This window comes from Gopherus evgoodei, chromosome 10, assembly GCF_007399415.2.
Source record: "Gopherus evgoodei ecotype Sinaloan lineage chromosome 10, rGopEvg1_v1.p, whole genome shotgun sequence".
NCBI lineage: Eukaryota > Metazoa > Chordata > Testudines > Testudinidae > Gopherus > Gopherus evgoodei.
This window is the reverse complement of record NC_044331.1, coordinates 43003874-43028743: the sequence shown is the minus strand read 5'-3', so window position 1 is coordinate 43028743 and position 24870 is coordinate 43003874. Positions and strand designations below refer to the sequence as shown.

Below are 24870 nucleotides of genomic sequence, written 5' to 3'. Positions count from 1 at the left end.
AGATTATAGATAATTGTAAGCGTTTATGCCTTAATTCTCTTTTCAGTCTAAATTTCTCTCACATTATTACTTTAATATTTGCTTCATTATTTATGTACCATCCAGAATGCTAGGTACTTTACAAACTAATAAGAAAGGGTCTTACAGAAGAGAGCTAACTGGCTGAAGTTCAGTTACTGAGGTAATATTGGTAGGCTGCGGAAGCAACTGGAAGAATCTGCAAGGATGCTGTCTGTGCTCCTTACTGAGGGAGTGTATCTGTCATTTGGTACACAGATGCATAATTCAGAGGTCTTATTAGATCTAGGTCTATTCCTGGGTCTTGATAGCACAGCTGAGGCCCAAAATGCTTTTTCTGTATATTAATATACCATTTTCGGAGCAGGCCTGGCTATAGTGTCCTTTACCTTTGCTGTCTCAAAATTATGTTGCTGTTATAATGGAGCTATATTGGGCTATATCTTCAGATCATTCAGAAACTGAGGCAGATATACAATATGTCTGGGGCCTCTTATTAAGCAGAGGTACCACAGAAAGCATATTATACTAGTGCTCATTGATCTTATGGGCTGCCTATTAGGTAAGTATCTTCTGTGACTCGGCTGTATTAGCTGAGTTACATATATAGGCCGTATTAAAGCTCACCTTTTTTTCATTCACATCTCTGAAATTGTCCTTTTCTCTGTCCATGCAACCAAAACTCATCCAAGCCCTCATCTTTTCACATGTTGACTATTTTCTGTTCTTGATTACTGTAACTTTGCTCCCTTCAAGTGTATTCAGAATTTTGCTGCTAAAATCATCAATTTTGCCCACTGCTCTGACCACATCAAACTCCATCTTTGAGTCTCTTCTCTGGCTCTCTTTAACTCTGCATTAAATACAAGCTTCTTGTGTTTACCTTTGTGACAGTTTGGATCACAGAAATCCCCCTGGGAACTGCTAACCGATGTGCCAAGACTACTCTGCTCCTGTTTTCTCTGCCAGCTCAGGACTCCAGCATCCTGTTTTGCTGAGTCACACTCCCGTCTGCCCGAACAAAGACCCGGGGTCTGAATTACTTGCCCCAAAGCTGCAGGTTTACCTGAAAACAGCTCACAGAAGTGTGCTTGTCTTAAGCACTCAGATGCCCAACTCCCAATGGGGTCTAAACCTAAATAAATCCTTTTTACCCTGTATAAAGCTTATGCAGGGTAAATGCATAAATTGTTCGCCTTCTGTAACACTGATAGAGAGAGATGCACAGTTGTTTGTTCCCCCAGGTGTTAATACATACTCTGGGTTAATAAATAAAATGTGATTTTATTAAATACAGAAAGTAGAATTTAAGTGGTTCCAAGTAGTAACAGACAGACCACAGTAGGTCACCAAGCAAAATAAAATAAAATGCCAGGTTTCAGAGTAGCATCCGTGTTAGTCTGTATCTGCAAAAAGAACAGGAGTACTTGTGGCACCTTAGAGACTAACAAATTTATTTGAGCATAAGATTTTGTGGGCTACAGCCCGCTTCATCGGATGCATAGACTGGAACGTACAGCAAGAAGATATTTATACATACAGAGAACATGAAAAGGTGGAAGTAGCCATACCGACTGTAAGAGGCCAATCAATTGAGATGAGCTATCATCAGCAGGAGAAAAAAAAAACTTTTAAAGTGATAATCGAGATGACCCATAGAAGGTGTGAGGATACTTAACATGATACTTAATAAAAAAGTAATGCTGAGCCAATCCTATACCACATTGCTTATTTGTATGTCATATCCACATCCTCTGTTTTTGGTCTGTTGATGTATTTAGACATGGTGTAAATGCTTCATGGCAGGGTTTATCTTTTCCCTGTGTTTGTACAGCACCCGACACAATGGGCCCCTATTCCTGATTGGGGCCTATGGATTCTACCATAGTATAGATAATGTTTTCCTCTTCTTTGAATTTGAGGTATTGGCTTTGATATAGAGCCCTGAGTGGTTAGGGAGCTGCCTATTTGAGATTCTCACATCTGCTCTGGCCATTTTACACCTCAGTTTTGGCTGGAGGAGGACCCCCTCCTAAACTCTGGAGTAGGGTTTCAGGGGTGGGGCTGCAGGACATAGCATGGGGATGGTTCTGGACAATGGTGAGGTCCAAAAGACATCTTTCAGAGACAGCTGTAACTTAGGCTGCAGGGATAAAGATCAGGAAAGTGAAAAGGTAGTTTAGAGCCACATTATCCCTGTCACATTGTCTGGAGTGGCTCAAGACCATGTGTGCCAACCTCAGTGCAGATTGTCAAGAAGCAGGGTTGTATGTACTATAATTGGATTTCACCAACCCAGTAAGAAGGGTGAGCTCCTAAAGCACTGTAACAGTATTATCATAGTCACAGACAGTCCCCTTAGACATTCCAGTCTATCTTGCCACCCAGGCAAGCTGGATTTTATGATAATTGGTTGCTATAGATTCATAGACTTTAGGGTCAGATGGGACCAATGTGATCATCTAGTCTGACCTCCTGCACAAAGCAGGCCACACAACCCTATCCATCCACTTCTATAACAAACCCCTAACCTATGAGCATGTGGGCAAGACTCACCAGCCAGCACTCAGGAAAGAATTCTCTGCAGTAACTCAGATCCCATCCCATCACACCAAGGATCACAAAATATTCAGGTTGCTCCCAGTTCCAACAGACCAGTCACTTACCCCAGGTCAATTTGTACCTCAGATATCACACTGAAGACAACACTTGTGGCCAGTCTTACGATAAGCTAACTAAGGATTTTTTTGGTTAAGAAAAGAAATGAGTTGCTATAGTGTTAAAGCAGTAAAATATATATATATTGTGACAAAGTTCCTCCTCTACCTTGGTGGGTCCTGCGCTTATTGGCAGATTTGCTCACCTCAGTGATCTTTCCCACAGTCTGGATCAACTTCTCCTGTATCTGATCAGGAATTGGGAGGTTTGGGGGGAACTGGGGCCCACCCTCTACTCCGGGTTCCAGCCCAGGGCCCTGTGGATTGCAGCTGTCTATAGTGCCTCTTGTAACAGCTGTGTGACAGCTACACCTCCCTGAGCTACTTCCCCATGGCCTCCTCCAAACACCTTCTTTATCCTCACCACAGGACCTTCCTCCTGGTGTCTGATAACGCTTGTACTCCTTAGTCCTCCAGCAGCACACCCTCTCACTCTCACTCTCAGCTCCTTGCCCCTCTTGCTCCCAGCTCCTCACACGCACTTTCTCTCTTCTGGCTCCTCCTTGCCTGACTGGAGTGAGCTCCTTTTTAAACCCAGGTCCCCTGATTAGCCTGCCTTGATTGGCTGCAGGTGATCTAATCAGCCTGTATGCCTTAGTTGGTTCTAGCAGGTTCCTGATTACTCTAGTGCAGCCCCTGCTCTGGTCATTCAGGGAACAGAAAACTACTCATCCAGTGACCAGTATATTTGCCCTCTACCAGACTCCTGTACCCCACTGGTCTGGGTCTGTCACAATGTATACAGATGAGTTACAGTCTATGGTTTCTAAAAGGTGACAGAGTTGTAGTAATCTGTCAGCTTTGAGTGTCTGTTAGGGCTAACCCAGGTTGACCATGGGGATCTCTGCTTCTGTTTTGTAGCTCTGACCCTGTGAGAGTCCAAACATCAAAAGAGACTAAAATTTTTCTTGGCAGCTATTTTTATTTCCTTCTACCAGAATTCAAGATAATGGGATGGGCCCTTTTGTACATTGTCTCTTCATGGGTGTGAAGGGGTAGCTAACAAAGTCTTTGTATTGTGATGTCCCCCAGTGGCCCATTTTGTTTTGACAGGCCTTCTTGATGGATAGGAGACGATCCCTCCTGACTGAGATCACAGTTGCAAAGCAGACATTTTTTACAGTTATAAAGCAAAAGCTTAAATATTACCTTATAGCATATGGTGATATTATAAGTGAGATTAATGCTTGCAGCAACATACAAGCATTTCATGAAGTTGAAACATACGGTTGTAAGTTCAATACCTATCTTAACCATACTAGCACAAAGGGGAAACAGACTAGTTTCCAGGAATGAATTTGTCAGTCCTTGGCTGAAGCCTAAAGCCTTGGCAAGAGCTGACACCTGGTTTGCCAGCAACACAAGCCTCCATCCCTATGGGCTGTTGAGTTCTGTTCTTGTGATCTTAAAGATGCAGCAGAGAATCTCACCCTCTCTCTCTTCCTATTGGACCCTGCTAAACTTGTGATTGGGGAAGCACTGAAGCTGAAGGCCTGCCTGTCATAACATTTCTTCCCAGATCTGGACCTTAGTGTCCAAAATATGGGTGTTAGCGTAAAAATCTCCAAGCTTAGGTACCAGCTTGGACCTGGTATCGCTGCCACCAGCTAAGAATTATACAGTGCCTAGCTCACTGTGGTCTCCCCAAAACCTTCCCTGGGGAACCCCAAGACTCGGATTCCTTGAGTCTCACAACAAAGGGGAATAAACCATGTGTTCCCTCCCTGGGTTCCTGGAGAGATATACAGAAGCAAGCTCCGTGAATCTAAACAAAGGGATTCTACCCTCCCTGTTTCCAGTCCTGGAAACACAAATACCGAGAGAGCTAATCTCTCTTCCCCACTCACCCAGAGGGTATGCAAAGTCAGGCTTAGTAAATCTAACACAAAGAGATTTTCCCCCTGACTTCTTCCTCCCACCAATTCCCTGGTGAGCTGCAGACTCAGTTCCCTGGAGTCCCCACTAAAGGAAAGCTCCAACAGGTCTTAAAAAGAAAGCTTTATATAAAAAGAATGAAAAAAGGACATAAAATGGTCTCTGTAATAAGATGACAATATACAGGGTCAATTGCTTAAAGGAAAAAAATGAATAAACAGCCTTATCCAAAAAGAATACAATTTAAAACATTCCAGCAACTACACACATGTAAATAGAAAAGAAAAACAATATAAACCTATTGTCTTACTAATCTTGTACTTACAACTTGTAATTAGAAGATTAGAAAGCCTGGAGATAGAAAAATCACTCTCAGAGCCGAGAGGGTCAGACCCAAGACAAAGAACAAAGAACTCGCACCCAAACTTCCCTCCACCCAGATTTGAAAAAGTCTTGTTTCCTGATTGGTCCTCTGGTCAGGTGTTTGGTTCCCTGTGTTAACCCTTTACAGGTAAAAGAACATTAACCCTTAGCTATCTGTTTATGACACTGCCTCTTCCCCAAGTTTAAACAGGAGGGAGATCCTGGCTGGGCATTCTCTGTAGAGGATCCTCAACTTTGGTATACACACTCTTGCTCTGTTTTGAGACAGCTTTCATTCTGAGTGTGCTACAGAGCCCTCCTCTTTCTCTGTGCTTTTGAAACCTGGGAGTTCTGAGGGTCTGAGCAGTTTATCTACTTATTTAATCTGTATTTAAATTCATTGAATGCCAGCTGGAGTATAGGATATGTGCTCTGTAAATCTTAAATAAACACATGTGCCAGGTGCCCTCAGCTTATTTGGAGGTCATCTTTAGCAGACACCACACACTAACTGTTGCTACCAGAAGGTATTATGTCTACAACCAAAAATAAACTAAAATAAAATAAAAATCAAAGCCAGCATATTGACTATGTAAGAACATAAGAACGACCATACTGAGTCAGACCATAGGTCCATCTAGCCCAGTATGACAGTGGCCAATGTCAGGTGCCCCAGAGGGAGTGAATAGATCAGGTAATCATCAAGTCATCCATCCCCTGTCGCCCATCCCCAGCTTCTGGCAAACAGAGACACCATCCCTGACCATTGTGGCTAATAGCCATTGATGGACCTATCCTCCATGAATTTATCTAGCTCTTTTTGGAATCCTGTTAGTCTTGGTCTTCACAAAATTCTCTGGCAAGGAGTTCCACAGGTTGACTGTGTGTTGTGTGAAAAAATACTTCCTTTTGTTTGTTTTAAACCTGCTGCCTATTAATTTCGTTTGGTGGCCTCTAGTTCTTGTGTTATAAGAAGGAGTAAATAACACTTCCTTATTTACTTTTTCAACACCGGTCATGATTTTATAGGCCTCTATCAGACCCCCCACTTAATCGTCTCTTTTCCAACCTGAAAAGTCCCAGGCTTATTAATCTCTCCTCATATGGCAGTCATTCCATATCCCTAATAATTTTTGTTGCCCTTTTCCAATTCCAATATATCTTTTTTGAGATGGGGTGACCACATCTGTACACAGTATTTAAGAGCATGTTGCAGTCGTCTCATTTTAATAAGACTAAAGCATGGGTGATACTTGCAAGGTCCTCAGCATTCATGTTGCTCATTTGGAGTGGAAGTCTCAATGACCTTTATAATCAATGCAGTATTATTTATGTGTGACCACCTTATGTGGGAGGGGGCTATTAGAGGACAAGGAGCAGGGGGGGGGTTGGATGGGTCAAGGTTCTAAGGGGGGCAGTCAGGGGGCAGGAAGTGGGAGGGGGCAGATAGGAGGCGGAGCCTTCCCTACCCAGCCTGCCATACAGTTGCACAACCCCGATGTGGCCCTCAGGCCAAAAAGTTTGCCCATCCGTGATCTAGACTGTTCTCAGTGGTACCAGATGACAGAACAAGAAGTAATGGTCTCAAGTTGCAGTGGGGGAGGTTTAAGTTGGATATTAGGAAAAACTTTTTCACTAGGAGGGTGGTGAAACACTGGAATGGGTTACCTAGGGAGATGGTGGAATCTCGTTCCTTAGAGGTTTTTAAAGTCAGGCTTGACAGAGCCCTGTCTGGGATGATTTAGTTGGGGATTGGTCCTGCTTTGAGCAGGGAATTGTACTAAATGACCTCCTGAGGTTCCTTCCAACCGTGATATTCTATGATTCTATGTGGGTGTACCATGGATTTATATAGAAGCAATATGATATTTTCTTTCTTTATTATCTATCCCTTTCTTAATGATTCCCAACATTTTGTTTGCTTTTCTGACTGCTGTTGCACATTGAGTGGATGTTTTCAGAGAACTATCCACAGTGACTCCAAGATCTTGAGTAGTAACAGCCAATTTAGACCCCATCATTTTATGTATACAGTTGAGATTGTTTTCCAATGTGCATTACCTTGCATTTATCAACGCTGAATTTCATCTGCCAATTTGTTGCCCAGTCACCCAGTTTTGAGAGATCCTTTTGTAGCTCTTCACAGTCTGTCTGGGACTTAACTATCTCGAGTAGTTTTGTATTATCTGCAAGTTTTGCCACCTCACTGTTTACCCCTTATTCCAGATCATGTATGAAGATGTTAAATAGGACTGGGCCAATACAGATCCTTGGGGGACACCACTATTTGCCTCTCTCCATTCTGAAAACTGACCATTTATTCCTATCCTTTAACCAGTTACAAATCCACGAGAGAACCTTCTCTCTTATCCCATGACTGCTTGCGAGCCTTTGGTGAGGGACCTTGTTAAAGTCTTTCTGAAAATCTAAATACACTATACTCACTGGATCCCCCTTGTCCATGTGCTTGTTGACCCCCTCAAAGAATTCTAGTAGATTGGTGAAGCATGATTTCCCTTTTCAAAAACCATGTTGACTCTTCCCCAACAAATTATTTTCATCTATGTGTCTGACAATTTTTGTTCTTTACTATAGTTTCAACCAGTTTGCCTGGTACTGAAGTCAGGCTTACTGGCCTGTAATTGCGGGGAGTGGGGGGTCACCTCTGGAACCCTTTTTTTAAAAATTAGTGTCACATTAGCTGTCCTCTAGTCATTTTGTACAGAAGCTGATTTAAACGATAGGTTACAGACTATAGTTAGTCCTGCGTTTTCACATTTGAGTTCCTTCAGAACTCTTGGGTGAATACCATCTGGTGACTTACTACTGCTTAGTTTATCAATTTGTTCCAAAACCACCTCTAATGACATCTCAATCTGGGACTGTTCCTCAGATTTGTCACTTAAAAAGAATGGCTCAGGTTTGGGAATCTCCCTCACATCCTCAGCTGGGACAACCAATGCAAAGAATTCATTTAGTTTCTCCGCAATGGCCTTATCATTCTTGAGTGCTCCTTTAGCATCTTGATAGTCCAGCGGCCTCACTGGTTGTTCAGAAGGCTTCCTGCCTCCGATGTACTTTAAATTTTTTTTGCTATTACTTTTTGAGTCTTTGGCTAGCTGTTCTTCAAATTCTTTTTTGGCCTTCCTAATTATATTTTTACACATCATTTGCCAGAGTTTATGCTTCTTTCTATTTCCCTCACTAGGATTTAACTTCCACTTTTTAAAGGATGCCTTTTTGCCTCTCACTGCTTCTTTTATTTTGTTGTTTAGCCATGGTGGCACTTTTTTGGGTCTCTTACTATGTTTTTTAATGTGGGATATACATTTAAGTTGAGCCTCTATTGTAGTGTCTTTAAAAAGTTTCCGTGCAGCTTGCAGGGATTTTACTTTTGGTGCCGTACCTTTTAATTTCTGTTTAATATTTTTGTGTAGTTCCCCTTTCTGAAATTAAATGCTACAGTGTTGGGCCACTGTGGTGTTTTCCGTGCCACAGGGATGTTAAGTTTAATTATATTATGGTCACGATTACCAAGAGGTCCAGCTATATTCACGTCTTGGACCTGATCCTGTGTATGTATTTCCTGTCATAATCTAGTGTTAGATTTATTATCTCTGATATCATTGGGGCAAACTTTGCTCTGCAGTATTTGTGGGGCAAGGAGCTGGTGAACAATGGAAATTGCACTTGCTTACTTTAGGGCTGAATTTCTTACCACTCACTAAATATATTTCTTGCATAAAAAGAGCAGGTCAGTGACTCTGGCTGTTCTGGAGGGGACTCAGATTTGAAATCAGCCTAGCACCTCTACTGATCTGGTTTTAAAAACAGCAGGATGGTGTGGACTGCACTCTCAACAAGTTTGCAGATGACACTAGACTGGGAGGAGTGGTAGATATGCTGGAGGGTAGGCATAGAATACAGAGGGACCTAGACAAATTAGAGGACTGGACCAAAAGAAACCTGATGAGGTACAAGAAGGACAAGTGCAGAGTCCTGCACTTAGAACGGAAGAATCCCATTCACTGTTATAGACTAGGGACCGAATGGCTAGGAAGCAGTTCTGCAGAAAAGGACCTAGGGGTTACAGTGGACGAGAAGCTGGATATGAGTCAACAGTGTGCCCTTGTTGCCAAGAAGGCTAATGGCATTTTGGGCTGTATAAGTAGGGGCATTGCCAGCAGATGGAGGGACGTGATCATTCCTCTCTATTCAACATTGGTGAGGCCTCATCTGGAGTACTGTGTCCAGTTTTGGGCCCCACACTAGAAGAAGGATTTGGAAAAATTGGAAAGAGTCCAGCGGAGGGCAACAAAAATGATTATGGGGCTGGAGCACATGATTTATGAGGAGAGGCTGAGGGAACTGGGATTGTTTAGTCTGCAGAAGAGAAGAATGAGGGGGGATTTGATAGCTCCTTTCAACTACCTGAAAGGGGGTTCCAAAGAGGATGGATCTAGACTGTTCTCAGTGGTACGTGATGATAGAACAAGGAGTAATGGTCTCAAGTTGCAGTGGGGGAGGTTTAGGCTGGATATTAGGAAAAACGTTTTCACTAGGATGGTGATGAAGCACTGGAATGGGTTATCTAGGGAGATGGTGGAATGACCTTCCTTAGAGGTTTTTAAGGTCAGGCTTGACAAAACTCTGTCTGGGATGATTTAGTTGGGAATTGGTCCTGCTTTGAGCAGGGAGTTGGACTGGATGACCTCCTGAGGTCCCTTCCAACCTTGATATTCTATGATTCTATGATCTGAAAAGAAAGTCATATAGAATATAGAGGGAAATAGAAAAATGGGACAATGAAAGGGAATGCTTATAACTAATACAATCTTACAGGGGTTAAAAATGTTTGGTTTATTGAGTAGTCTTGGACTTGGAAATATTCACAATATTTTATAAGGCAGCTAGCTGGAATTCCATATTATAATGTCTTTAGCAATGCCATCCAATATTCTAGTGCCTGTTGCCTTGGTAATCAGAAAGACAGGGTACCAGCTCATTGTAACTGAGACTTGCATTGTTCCTACTGACGCATGTTTGCTATTTAATGTGGGATAATGACAGCCTGAAACCTCCTTTTGTTCCAAGCCTTTCTGTTTGCATACAATTCCTGGAGGTTAATTGACTGTTCTGCAGTTGTGAAGGGCTGAAAACTTGATGTATTTTGCTTTTGGCTGTCTGGCTGAACTGGCAAATGACCCTGTACATTTGCCCTGCTTTTGCTGAGGTAGGAACTTGGAACTGCACAGGAACTTGGACGTGAAGAGATGCATAATGTTGATTCAGAAAGTCAGACTTCCTCCAGTACCTAAAGAAAATTGTCAATCATATTGACTTTCTAAACTAAATTGATTGCTTTTTTGCTTAGCTTTAGGGAACAGAAACAAACTGTGAGGAACTGCTTATTAGTTTCTAAGCAACCAGAATAATTTTATTTTTAGAATTGCAAAACAAGACCATAACAACTGTAGTTTGTCTCTAGTGATCAGATGGGGTCAATGACATTAATTCCTTGGTGTTAGCATTTGACTTTTCATTACTTGGGCACCATATGCTGGTTGCTGGGAGTTGCACAGAGATGACTTACCATTTCTTGCTCTTCACAGATTATTTAAAAAGTGCTAATTTGGTTGGAGAGGGTGTCAGTCATCCACATAAAAATGCATTAGTTGACCAGTGAGGGGCTTTTAAGGCAGGGGTGGGCAAACTTTTTGCCCCGAGGGCAACATCTGGGAGGGGACATTGCAGGCAGGGTCATGAAAGTAGGGCTGCTGGAGCAGGGGGTTGATGTGCGGGAGGGAGTGCGAGGGGATGTGGTGTGCAGGAAGGGGCTCAGGGCAAGGGGTTGGGAGAGAGGAGGGGTGTGCAGGAGGGATGTGAAGTATGGGAGGAGGCTCAGGGCAGGGGTACAGAGAGGGGTGTGGAGTGCGGTAGGGGGCTCAGGGCAGGGGGTTAAGGTGCAGGAGGGGTGCAGCAGGGGGCTAAGGGAAGAGGATTTGAGTTCAGGAGGAGTGTGGAGTGCACGAGGGGGCTCAGGGCAGGAGGTTGGAGTGCAGGAGGGCTGCGGGGTGCGGCAAGGGGCTTAGGACAGAGTGTTGGGGTGCAGGAGGGGTGTGGCAGGGGGCTCAGGGCAGGGGATTGGGGTTTGGGGTGCGGGCTCTGGCCTGGTGCCGCTTACCTTGAGCGGCTTCAGGGTGGCAGCAGTGTGTAGCAGGGCTAAGGCAGGCTCCCCACCTGCGCTGGCCCTGCACTGCTCCTGCAAGTGGCCGGCACTGCGTTCCTGCAGTCCCTGGGGGATGAGGGGGCAGAGGTTGCTGTGCACTGCCCTCACCTGCAGGTATCTCCCCTGAAGCTCCCATTGGCCACGGTTCCCTGTTCCCAGCCAATGGGAGCTGCTAGGGGCGGTGCCTGCAGGCAAGGGCAGCGTGAGGAGCCCTCTGTGCTCCCCATCCACCAACGCTGCAGGGACGTGGTGCTGGCCACTTCTGGGAGCAATGCAGGGCCCGTGGCACCACGGAGGTGACCATCCCGTGGGCCGGATCCAAAGCCCTAATGGGCCGAATCTGGCCCATGGGCTGTAGTTTGCCCACCTCGGTTGTAAGGAGTGGCCTCTTTAGGGGAGGAACAAAGCTGTGGAAGCCAAATGTCCCCAAATAAAAGTAAAAACCGTGTACAAAATTGCCCCATTATTTCAGGGCTTTCAGGAATTCTTTGTGTTCACAAGCTGTGTCTTCATACACAGAGGATTAGTGGTAATCTTTCAGATTGCATGGCTTTTGGGATACTTCGTGTGGAGTCTGTGCCTGGGACCCCACTTATTTTGCATTTGAGACTGAATTTAATACAGCAGGATGCTCAGATGGTGTTCCAGGGGCTATCCAGCACCAGGTGCTCGTGCTTATCCACAAATGCCATACCTCTTTGAAATCCTGCCACTGTGGCCAGAACTGTTAGAAGTGTTGTATTCTTAGTGGCTCCTCCTAACAGATTAGGGACATCCAAACTTCACAGCAGAAACTTGTCCTCGGTTAATGTGCTGTTTAAACTCCCATGTTATGTCTTAATTTAATTGTTTTTTAAATTAAGTGACAGAGTATATTTTTTCAGTTGTCAGAATGGTGTATGTCGTTGGTGGAGCCAGGAATTTGATAAGTGGCTTGAGAATTGGTGCAGTGTTGACTTGTGCATGGGTTCTTTACTGCTGATAAAGATTTAAAGCACTTTCGTTTGAGGAAGTCCCAAATTCCAAAGGATTAATCAGTTTTGCTTAATCTGGGTCAAAATGGCATTTATAAAAATATTCAGATTAATCAAGTCTGACTGTACCAAAGCAATAATCTTAAACAAGCTGCCAAACTGTTCAGTAAATCATAAATTTATAGCTGGTATGAAAATAATATGCCATAATCACAGCAGAGTAGATGTCATTAGCATACTCTTATCACAGTAGCTAGTCTTATTTCTTTTAATTCCTTTACTTCAACATAAAAATCTTTGAGCAGCTGAAATTGTATTTTCTGATGAAATAATAAATCATCGAACTTGCCTATCTTTCATAGGCAGATCTATCTCACAGTGGGATATAGAGGGGAGAAATAATTGGACTTTCTCTAAGCATTTGGGGCCAGGAACCATCTTTTTGTTCTGTTCTTGTACAGCGCCTAGCTGTATGGGGTCTGGTCCATGAGTAGGGCTCATATGTGCTATGGTGATACAAATAAATTAATAGTCATCTAAATATTTTTGGTCTGACTGCCTTAGCTACAAGTTAAGAAAATAAATCTGACTTTTCAGGAAAGGTCATATTATATTTTTAACATATACTGCATCCATTTTGCTTCATATGTGCTGTTATGGACATATAGGCATGATTTTTAATTATACTCTTCCTGTGGCTTTTATGAAGAATGATATTGTCTGCTATTTGCTGTTTGTTACTAAGCATTTATCTTAATAATAGTAGCACTTATTGCACTTCTTATCTCTCCATCTCCAAGCTCAGAGTGAATCATGCTGTAAAAGTGAAAGGATATTAAATTTAATTATATTATGATCACTATTACCGAGTGGTCCAACTATATTCACCTCTTGGACCAGATCCTGTGCTCCACTTAGGACTAAATCAAGAAGTGCCTCTCCTCTGGTGGGTTCCAGGAAAACTGCTCCAAGAAGCAGTCCTGCAGGGCAGTCAGGAAGGAGGGAGGGTTGGATGGGGGGCAGGGTGCAATCGGGTGGGGGTTCTGGGGCAGTCAGGGGACAGGGAGAAGGGGTGGTTGGATAGGGCAGGGGTCCTGGGGGGGCCATCAGGAATGAGAGGAGGGGTTGGATGGGGCAGCACGGGTCTGGGGGCAGTCAGGGAGTAGGGGTGTGTGGATGGGGCAAGGGTCCGGGGAGGGGCCATCAGGGAACAGGTGAGGTTGGATGGGGTAGGAGTCCTGTGGCCGGGGGGGGGGGGCACAAATCCCTCCCCTAACTGGCCCTCCATACAATTTACGAAACCTCATGCGGCCCTCAGGCCAAAAAGTTTGCCCACCCCTGTTCTAGCCTGAGCACCGAGTCCCATTGGGTAGACAGAAGGATTAACCTATACAGAAGCCCTGGAACCCCATAAGATTGGGTTCCTAATCCATGAACTATTGGAACTCATTTGCAAAAATTTTCTTAAACATTACATGAATGTATTGTCTCATACTATAGAATTAGAATTTATAATCCCTGTTCCATGATGAGCTATCCTTGAACTATAATCTGTCTTAATTAATGCTATCTTAAGACAGGTTTTTTTCTTCAAAAAGCATTTTATAAAAAAAAAATCTAATTTTTGAATTTGTTTTAAAAAATTGATTTTTATCCATCCTGAATGAAATGCCTTCAGAGAATATTAATGCAAAAGGGACTTTAATCTTGCAGGATGTGGCCCTTTTCCCTAACAGTTCATATGATGTAAGTGTAGTAGAGTATGTAAGACTGTGGTAGGGATCTGATTCCTGGCACCCTGAGAGCCCACTATAGGGCTGTGTCCATGCTGGCAGCTGCAGTTCTTCTTCATTGGCAGTAATCACTCATTTGCCATAGTATCTGGTTTATACATCTAATTTTCTTTGAAACCAGTTTCTAAGGTTGCTGATTGGCAAATGATTGTCACCTTATTAAAAATATGCTCCTTCTGTGAGTACTGGCTGTTCTTTTGCAGCTGAAAAGGATCTCCCTGTTTCCCCTTCTTCTTCCAAGCCTTCTGTCCCCCTTCCCCCTCCAAAAATTGCCTTTGTTCAGATGTTTGTTCAGTCTGTACAGTAGCAGGCATTTTCAGTCGTTACTTTCTCTCTGTATGTAGCGTTCATGCTATCTCTATGGGAGCTTGTCCGATCCAATGCATTGTACTAAGTGCATCTCTTTTAAAGTGTCAGTGCTAGTTTGCTACTTTGTACGGTAATTGTGCCCCATCCTGATCGCACTAGAAAGCGGTGGAGTTTTTTTACTAAACAAACTGCAAAAAAACAAACAAACAAACAAAACGTGTGTGGGGGGGAAACCATCCAGGCTACAAACCCTGACAAGTTGAACCACTGGAAAGCACTAGAAATTACTAGATGTGATGTAGAAAATTGGGCTCTCAAACATGCTGTTGTGCCACTTTCTAATACTAGCTCTATGTGCAGAGTTATATTGGCCTTGTACCATCTCATAGAGCATACGCAGGGTTTTCAATAGCTGCCAGACTTGTGGCCCTTTTAGTTTTCTCCTAGAATTATTGATTAACACTAGTATTTTTGTTTTATTAGGTAAAAGAAGAGATGCTGTTTGAAGCCCTGGTTACCAGAAAGACAGTGACAGTGGGAGAGAAGCTTATTTTACCATACAAACTTGCAGAGGTAATGTGATGTTTTATATTAAACTGGAGGAATATTAACATGGTTTTCAGTGCTCTGGTGTCATGTCATGGTGCCAGGAGTGGCTCACAGCTAGGAATGGCAAACTTAGGTCGGACTGTTAGAAACCAGGGCAGACACTCCAGGTGAGTAGTATATTCTATCTGTAGATTTCACCAAGCCTGTAAAAAAAGTGTACTCAATGGATCACTGTATTAGATGTACCATGGAGTCACAGACAGTCCCCTTATGCTCGCTAGCTTCTCTTTACCACACAAACTGGACTTTATGATGAAAGGTTATTAAAACCAAAATTCACCACACATTAGGTTACTTCCAGTCCCAAAGGGCCAGTCACTTACCCCAGGTCAAAATATATTCCAGATCTCACCAAAGACAACACTGTAGCCAATCCTTTACTAAACTAAAAATAATGATGGATTAATTAAGAAAAAGGTATGAGTTATAATAAGGTTAAAGCAGGTAAAATACAGGTGAATTAGAGTTTACTGGTTCAGAATATCAGAGGGGTAGCCGTGTTAGTCTGGATCTGTAAAAGCAGCAAAGAATCCTGTGGCACGTTATAGACTAACAGACGTTTTGGAGCATGAGCTTTCCTGGGTGAATACCCACTTCGTCAGATGCATGCATCTGATGAAGTGGATATTCACCCAGGAAAGCTCATGCTCCAAAACATCTGTTAGTCTATAAGGTGCCACAGGATTCTTTGCTGCTTTTACTGATTCAGAATGAAAGCAGAGATATAGCAATCTGCCAGTGTCATAGAGTCTTATAAATTCTCTCAGGGCTTCCCAAAAATAGCTTTTGGGGACCTCTGTCTGGCATCCGGAACCTCCCTGTTAGTGCTCAGATGGATCTGAGGTAAGGATCACTCCTAAGAATTCCCTTTTATAGCTGAAACAGGCTAGCAAAATGATAGGGGTCTTCACCACGTGGACTTTGATGAATAGCAAATGCAGACAGCCTGTGATCTTAGTTGCTTACCATTCACTAGGCTGTCCAAAGGTGAAACATTTATTAACAGCCATTCAGACTACTAAGATGGTTTATAGATAGTTTACAATGTAAATCAACAAGTTTCAGATAGATAAAAACAATAACATTGGTATTTCACTAGTTTTCATGCATTAAGTAAATCTTAATCTAAATGCTAATACATACTTTGATTTAAGGTTAATTAAGCAGAGGATACATACATGAAAAAGGACATTGCTGTAACAAATTAATTTAGTTACACTAGTACAGTGGGTCTCAAACTTTTTTACTGGCAAACCCTTTCACATTGCAAGCCTCTGAGTGCAATCCCCCTAATAAATTAAACACACTTTTTAATATATTTAACACCATTATAAATGCTGGAGGCAAGTGGGGTTTGGGGTGGAGTTTGAAAGCACATGACCCCCCTTGTAATGACCTTGCAACCCCATGAGGGTTCTGACCCCCAATTTGAGAACCCCTGCACTAGTATACATCAAACAGGATATATATATATACAATGTAAATAGTATTCAGTGGGTTCCAGACAAATGTAGGCAATAATGTCTTCAGGCAATTGACTAAGCTTATTCACCCTACCACAGCCTTTGCACTATTTACATTCTTGCAGATATTACAAATGGTTTTGTGGGGATGTGTGACCATTTTAATGGCTTATGGATAATGGAATGCTACATACCCTCATATCAAAATCATATGGCACTGAGTGTTGTAGGTGCAGTGCTTAATGATAGTGTATACTTGTTCATCTCAGAGTATCATTCTATATAGACACCTGTTGAAGACTTTCAATGAGATTCTAAGCAACTGTAACAACCTTGGAATAATTTATTTTTGAGACCAGTGTAAGGTCCCCCATAGAGAACTCGTATGAGTCATTTCTTCGGTCTGTTTGCATCCTGGCTTCTTATTTTATGCTTTAGTGTAACCAGGAATGGATGGATTTCCCTTCACATCCCATCATTCTTCTCTTTGACTGGCTCAGAAGTTACTTCCAATGTGCTGTCTGCTACCCTTGGGCAAGACACTGCCCCAGGGAATGACATCTAGGACTTTTGCATAATAATGCAGGTCAGGGATACTGGATGGGCATGAATGACTTTTTAAATAAGTGATTTTCAGAAAGTGATAAAAACTATGCAGCTGGTGAACAGAAATACATAGTTCAAGTTCTTGTCTTTATATATTCCACTGTTGATGTGCATGCACCCTATAAACTTGAATTTGGATTCTTTTGGCCCCTAGTGTCCACTGGGCCACACCTGTTCCCTGAGTGTCCTCATGCCTCCCACTGAAGGGCATAAAGATTAGGCCAACTCTGGGGGGATTCCAACCTTCGCTCAGGTCCTTCTCTCTGCATGTGGCTAGGAATCAGACCTCACAGTGTCAGAGCTTCACTTGCTGTGTGGTCTATTCTTATATTATAAATAGATAAGTACCTGTCAGTCAGTCATTAGAGCTAGCTCTGATAGATTTCATTACTTCATATTAGAAGAAGAAACATTTTCTTCCCTGCTTTTTGAGAGTGCCCTGGTAATGGGACCAGTTGTTATGACCAAACATAAATATCCAGACTTTAAAAATTGTCCTTTGTGCAAGGCAGTAATGCTTCTTAAAGATGGACACACCAGATGGGTATTGTGTCTTGGTGAAGGGCACTTAAAAGATAGTTGTGCCATATGTAAATCTTTCTTAAAGAAAAATTGAAAGAGCTAGGGAGTCTTATTTGAAGATGTTTCTTCTGGATAAGTCAGTGCATTTCTCTTCAGACACTGGAGTGTCTGTGACTGAAATTCCTGAGCACTCATTCTCAAAAAAAATGCTCTGTTGGCTCCTCAGTTTGAAGTTCTGAGACAGCTGCTTCTGAAGATTCCATATCCGTGTCTAGTAGGCTTTCAGGGCATGGGGGGGGAAAATACCACCAAACTCCTAAAAGGAAGAGATCTAAGTCTCCTTCACTGGGTCCTTCCCAAAGAGGGCATAAATACCCTGAGATTGCCTCAGAAAAAGGTAGCTCAAGGCCTCTGGCACCCATTCAGATACTGGTCACTGTGCTTCTAAACCAGTGGTCTCCAACCTTTTTACACCCAAAATCACTTTTTGAATTTAAGGGCAATCCAGGATCTACCCCACCCCTTCCCTAAGACCCCCCTATTCCCCAAAGCCTCTTCCCCTCTTCCCTGTTGTTCACTCTCCCCCACCCTCACTCACTTTCACCGGGCTGGGGTTGGGGTTCGGGAGGAGGTGCGGGCTTGGGGCTGGGATCAAGGGGTTCACAGTGTGCAAAGGGGCTCTGGCCTGAGCCTGGGGCAGGGGATTAGGGTGCAGGAGGGAGTGAGAGGTGTTGGCTCTGACAGGGGGGTCAAGGCTGGGGTTTGGGATGTGGGTATGGGGTGGGGGGTCATGGCTGGGGGTGCAGGAAGGGGTTCTGGGTGCAGGAGGGGGCATGGGGTGCTGGCTCTAGGATGGGGCTGGAGGTTGGAATGCAGCCTCCCTCTGGGCAGCACTTACTTTGGGCGGCTCCTGGTTGGCTGTGCAGCAAGGCTAAGGCATGCTCCATGCTTGCCCTGGCCCCTGCCACTCCTGGAAGGGGCTGTTCCCGGCCAATGGGAGCTGCGGGGATGGTGCTTGCAGGCAGGAGCCATGCGTGGAGGGAGACCCCTGCCCCCCTATGCCCACAGGGCTGCGCTGGCAACTTCTAGGAGTGGCATGGTACTGGGACAGGCAGGGAGCCTGCTTTAGCAGCAGTCACGCTACACCACCAGAGATCGCGATTGACTGGTCAATCCTAGAGGATCTCCCAGTCAATCTAAATCGACCAGTTGGTGACCATTGCTCTATACCAACTTTGTTGGTCCATAAGATTCACCTGTTACTGACACCTCTGCACCAAGGTACCAGTACTGATGTCCTCCATTTGCCTACCTACAGCATCAGGGTACTTGGTACAAAGATCCCGTCTGGCATTGATGGACATCATGGCTTTTTTGGTAACAGACTTACCGCTGTGATTAGTAGCGAAGGTGATACCTCTGGCCACGAACTGCTACCCCTTCTCCTGTACTGATCAGAGCAGACTGAGGGTGCGCCCAGCTTTTCAGCTGGAACTGCTTCATACCTACAAGAAGAGTATCTTTCTCTTCCCCTAGCTTAGATAACAGCAGAGAGTTGTCTCCAGTTCACTCCCTAGAAACTAAGATATTCATACCCATACGTACTAGAGCGGGAACCTAGGGCTCATTTCTGTTACCCCAAACATAAAGCTCTAAGACAGATATTGCATGTTGGTCTCCATCCCATGGCCACTTTATCCATATGCCTGTTAGACGGAGATAAATAATCTTTTGTCAATTACCCTGGACTCTTTATCACCAGGGGGTATATCAATGGTTAGTTTGGGTCTTTTGAGATGATTCCTGGTTGATTTATAATGAAGCGTTAAATTGTCTGTGTTCTGTATGCCCATTTACTGAATTATTACTGTATTGTGATTAGAAACATCATTGTGTGTGTTTGCTGAAACAGTAGCTTGAAGATCTGGTGGTGCCCCACTGAAAACTTTGAAAACTGTTTTCCTTTGCAACATTTCTACAATGTTCAAATGATCTATCCGATCATTTCTGTATATATATTCCCTTTATTGTTAAAACTGAGGTAATTTGTATGAAAGTAGATCTTTCGTTCCTAGATATTTGACCCTCCCATAAAATATATCTATTTCAAGATGCCCCTGGATAATGGAGAGAAAACCTTCAACCTGGAGAATGAGATTGAAAATGACAGCTGTTAAGCCTGCGAGGAGGGGCCATTTGCGGTTGCACACATACACATTCACATGTATGCATGCTGCTTATCTATATTGCACTGAATCTTTACTCTCCCTGGTGGCTCTGTTCTTGGAGTCACAATGAAATTGACAAGGTTACTGTACTTGAGTACAATTTTAGTCCCATACCTGCTCTCAGATATTGAGGTAAAACTAAATGTAAGGTCATATGAATAGCTATGATCCCAACAAACTCAGCACGTTATTGCAGTTTTATTGAAGAGAGCTGGAATCTGCTCTCCCTGGAATCCATTAATTCTGTTCGAATGTTAAGCTATTTCACTTCCAATCCCTACTGGTTCAGAAGTGGGAGTCGGAGCTACAGTCCCAGTTCTCCCCAATCATTAATGTGTTGTGCTTTGAGTAGATATATAAGAGCCATCTTAATATGTTACTGTCAGGGGACATTTTAAGATAGAAAATGTCATTTTTAAATTGGGAATTAAATTTTGAGTCTGTCAGCCTTGAATTTCCCTTAGCAAACTCATTAGTTCCTCCTACTTTATACCTCCCCCGAACACCACCTTTCTGGTGGTCCAGCACTTCCTAGTGCAACCTACATCATTCAACCAGTCCTGCTATCTCCAGAGTATGCAGATTTCTTTAGATTTTATTAGGCACTACATGGAAACAATTGAGATGAGAAGTACAATTCTCATTTCAGGTGGGACTAATTTAGCAGGAGCAGATAGACACCTTTTGAACCAAGATCCAGTTTGGAGAGTTGGAGATCTGATCTATTTCTTCTACATTCATATATCATGCCTATCTCAAGAGTACTACAAGAATTACCGATCATATCTTAAAGCTAGAATTGTTTAGGAGAATTCTTCCAAAAAATTCTGTATACTGTCAGCTTCTCTGACTGATAATTCAGCAGATTTTGTTGTATATGAGAAATTGCATCTGACTTTCTGATATTAGCATTCAAGTAAGGCATTTTGCCTCTGGGTTTACAGGTGGTGTTGACACTAATTAAATGCTACTGAATAGGAGAGCAATGTTTTCAGGTGCAAATTGAAATTTTTGTGCACAAATTTTTGCTGATGCTATCTAGGAGGCCATTTGAAGAGCGTATTTGGCCCACTGTAAAACTCAGCAATTCAGATGTGATTTTTATGTCATGTGCAGCTCCACACCAATATTGAGAAAGGATTGTATGGATTAATTTGATCCACTCATTTAAAAGTTGTTGAAATTTAAATGAAAAAAACATCTTGTCCATAAATAATGCTTAGATTTACCTTTGAAAGCTGTCTCTTATCTTCAGACCCGCACAGGGTTTTGTTCTATAGAACTGCTTCCAAGAACCCTTCATTTTGCCTTTTATAGTAACTGCATGCATTTAGAATGGCTCTATAATTTAGTCTAGAGCTAAGATTTACCAGCTTTATGCTGTAGATAACCGTATTAATGTTTGCAGTGTTGTTGTAGCTATGTCAGCCCCAGGATATTAGAGACACAAGGTGGGGTGAGGTAGTATCTTTTATGGGACCAACTTCCATGGTGAGAGAGAGACAAGCTTTTGAGTTTACACAGAGCTCTCGTTCAGACCTGACCCGAAGGAGAGTTCTGTGTAAGCTCAAAAGCTTCTCTCTTTCTCTTTCACCAACAGAAGTTGGCCAATAAATTACCTCCCTTACCTTGTCTCTCTAATAACCTTATTAAGAGAGCCTCTCACACAAGAAATATTGCACTGTTTTTTGTTTGAAACAGCTATCTTGTGTGTAGTCTGAATTATTTAATCCTTAAGGTTAAGTCATGAATGAATTCTCACTTTTGAAAAAAGCTCAATTTTAAAATATTGCTGCTTTTTCAGGAGCAGCACATCTCCTGATCTCTCAATCCCTTTAGAAAAAACTGCTAGCCGCTTGTTGTTTTAATATTTTCTATATGCTTATTTACCTGTGCCATACAGTTAATTTTATGCATATTCATAATTACAAGTAACGAGCAGGAAAGAAGTTCTTGTTGCCAGCTCAATTAATTGAGGGTGTCCTAAACTAGATACATTCAGACATTTTCTCTGGCTTCTTGGATTGGGAGAAAAACCTCTAAAGCTGGCCAGCTGTTCACTGCATTGCTCTGAAAGTGACTTCTACGAGCTGACCAAGAAGCAGTACTTTTGAGTTTTGAAGACAATCGTGTTTGCAGTAAGAGCCTTTGGGGGGAACTTCCATTCAGTTCATTATTCATAGACTCCAAGGCTAGAAGGGACCATTGTGATTGTCTAATCTGACCTCCTGTATAACAAAGGCCATATAACTTCCCAACAATAATTCTTAGAGTAGGTCTTTTAGAAAACCATCCAACCTTGATTTAATAATTGCCAGTGATGGAGAAGCTCTCATAACCCTTATTAAATAGTTCCAGTGGTTAACTACTCTCACTGTTAACAATTTATGCCTTATTTCGAGTCTGAATTTGTCTGGCTTCTAGTTCAACTTGGATCATATTATACCTTTCTCTGCTCTGCTGAAGAGCCTATTCAATATTTGTTTTTCATCTACATACTTATAAACTGTAGTCAAGTCACCACTTAACCCACTTGTTGTTAAGCTAAATAGAGTGAGCTCTTTGAGTCTATCGCTGTAAGGTATGTTTCGAATCCTTTAAACATTCTTGTGACTATTCTCAGAACCCATTCCAATTTATCAACATCCTTCTTGAACTGTGGACAATAGAACTGGACACAGTATTCCAACATGGTTCCCATCAGTTTGCACCCCCAAATCTTTTCCTGAGTCCCTGCTTCCCAGGATAGGATTCCCTATCCTGTAAGTACGGCGTATACTCTTTGCTCCTAGGTATGGTGACCAGATATCCCGATTTTATAGGGACAGTCCCAATTTTTGGGTCTGTTTCATATATAGGCTCCTATTACTCCCCCCACCTCCATCCCAATTTTTCACACTTGCTGTCTGGTCACCCTATTCCTAGGTATATACATTTACGTTTAGCCGTATTAAAACACACAGTGTTTGTCTGCCAGTTTACCAAGTGATCCAGACTGCTCTGTATCAGTGACCTGGACCTCTTCATTATTTAACACTCCCCCAATTTTTGTGTCATCTGAAAACTTTGATGATTTTGAGTTTTCTTCCAGGTATTAATAAAAATGTTATATAATGTAGGGCCAAGAACCAACACCAACAGGACCTCACTAGAAACACACCTGTTTAATGATGATTCCCCACTTACAGTTTCATTCTGAGACCTTTCAGGCAGCCATCTTTTAATCCATTTTATATCTTTCTAGTTTTTAATCAAAATGTCATGAAGTACCAAGTCAGATGCCTTACAGAAGTCTAAATATGTTACATCACCACGATCATCTTTTTCATCCATAAAAAAATCAACTTAGTTTGACAGGATCTGTTTTCCAGAGACCTAAGTTGATTGGCATTAATTGTATTGCCTTCCTTTAATACTTTGAGTCCCCATACAGCTGCTCTGATACCTTGCCTGGGATCGATATAAGACTGACAGGCCTGTCATTACCTGTGACATCCCATTTACCCTCTCTAAATATTGGCGCAACATTAGTTTTCTTGAAGTCTTCTGGAATTTTTCTGGAATTCCAAGACTTATTGAAAAACAACATTAGTGGTCCAGCGAGTTCCTTAGCCAGCTCTTTTAAAACTGCTTCTGATTAACATCCTCCTGAGATGCTACTGGCATGTAAAGAGTATTATCATATGATATGAATATATTATCTGTCTCTTCCTCTCCCCACCCCCAAATACAGAACAGAAATATTTATTCAACACTTCTACCTTTTCAGCATTATTATTATTGATAAATGTGCCTTTGCATTTAGTAATGGACCAATACCATTGTTAGGATTCTTTTTGTTCATAATATTCTTTAAAAAACTTCTCCTTATAGTCCTTAACTGTAGTGGCAATAGATTTCTCCTTGTGTCCTTTTGCTTCCCTTATTAGTTTTCTTCTAGCTTCTGATTTATATTCATTACTATCAACTTCCCCTTTTTATCATTATTATATATTATTTTTTATAGCTGCCTTAGCTTCCCCTCCAACACAGTTGCTTTTTTAACCAGCACAGCCTTCTTCCTCAGTTGTGACGTTTTAGTCATCTAGTAAAGTGTTCTTAATGTGAATGATAATTGGGAATTGTTTTTCTGTTTAAATTCTTCCTCCCAGCTGATTTGGCTCATAATTATTTTCAGCTCCGTTAAATTGGCTCTTTTAAAAGAAGACCAAGTATATATGTCATGATTTGGACTTTATTCTGTTTATGCATTATAAATGTGATCCAGTTGGGATCACTTATACCTGAGCTATCGTTATTTTTTAGTTCTATGATTCGTTCCTCTTTTTCTGTCAAGATGAGGCCTAATGTATATTTCTCCCAAGTTGGATGCAACACTTTGTGAAATAGAAAATTGCCACCTATAATATTTAGAAATTCCAAAGATGTTTTAGTACTGCCAACATGTCACTCAAACTGAAGTCCCCCATGATATTGCAGCTTTTTTTCCCTACACATTACATATAGGTGCATAAAGAGTCGGTCATCCTGTTCCTAGTGTGATTTGGTGGTCTGTAGCATACCAACTAATACTCCACTCAATTTAGGTTCTTAAACCAGGCACCATTGTTGTGATACCTGAAAAAGCAGTTTTGAAAGATGTGAGCAGCAGGAGCTTGTGATGGTCTGTCTTGTGTCATTTTGTTTTCATTGTGGCGACTTAAATTTCTGCTGAAAATATGCTAGTCAGTCGAAGACTTTCTTTCAAAAGAGGATCTATGCCCAGGTAAATGCTGTTGTGGCATGTGGTGGGCAGGAGGTTTGGTCTTGACCTAGTACTACTCTGTTACTATATTTTTGTCCTGTGACTCCTTTGCTGTACTCCTGTTTGTTTTCCTAGTTACTGTAACTCTTGTAGCTGGTTTCGTGCCCAGGAATGGCAGAGCAGCTGGGAGAGAAACAAAGTGGAACTCCATGGCAAGTCTCTGCAAGCTGTAACAGTAGTGAAAAAAAGAAGACATGTCTTCTTAACTTTAGGTCCCACACCCTTGCCGACTTGGAATGCAGATCATGTAGCCATGCTTAGAATTTGATGTGTCCAGAGCAGAATCCTTTTCCTTGGTTTTGGATTCTTATTAAATTTATTTAAAGGGCCAGAAACTGCTTTTTTGAAAACTTTACTTCA

At 42.3% G+C, this 24870-nt stretch overlaps 1 protein-coding gene across 7 annotated transcripts in view; it reads left to right on the top strand.

Annotated features, from left to right (window-relative positions):
* Positions 1 to 24870, top strand: part of MYO9A (myosin IXA) — a 455555-nt gene that overhangs the window by 236191 nt on the left and 194494 nt on the right. For 6 of the 7 annotated variants that reach the window (XM_030576852.1, XM_030576855.1, XM_030576857.1 and 3 more), the window contains one exon: positions 14762 to 14851. In XM_030576852.1, coding sequence (XP_030432712.1) covers positions 14762 to 14851 — 90 coding nt within the window. Of the gene's footprint in view, positions 1 to 10090; positions 10096 to 14761; positions 14852 to 24870 lie in introns of those variants that run through there. The other variant, XM_030576858.1, reaches the window with a different exon arrangement.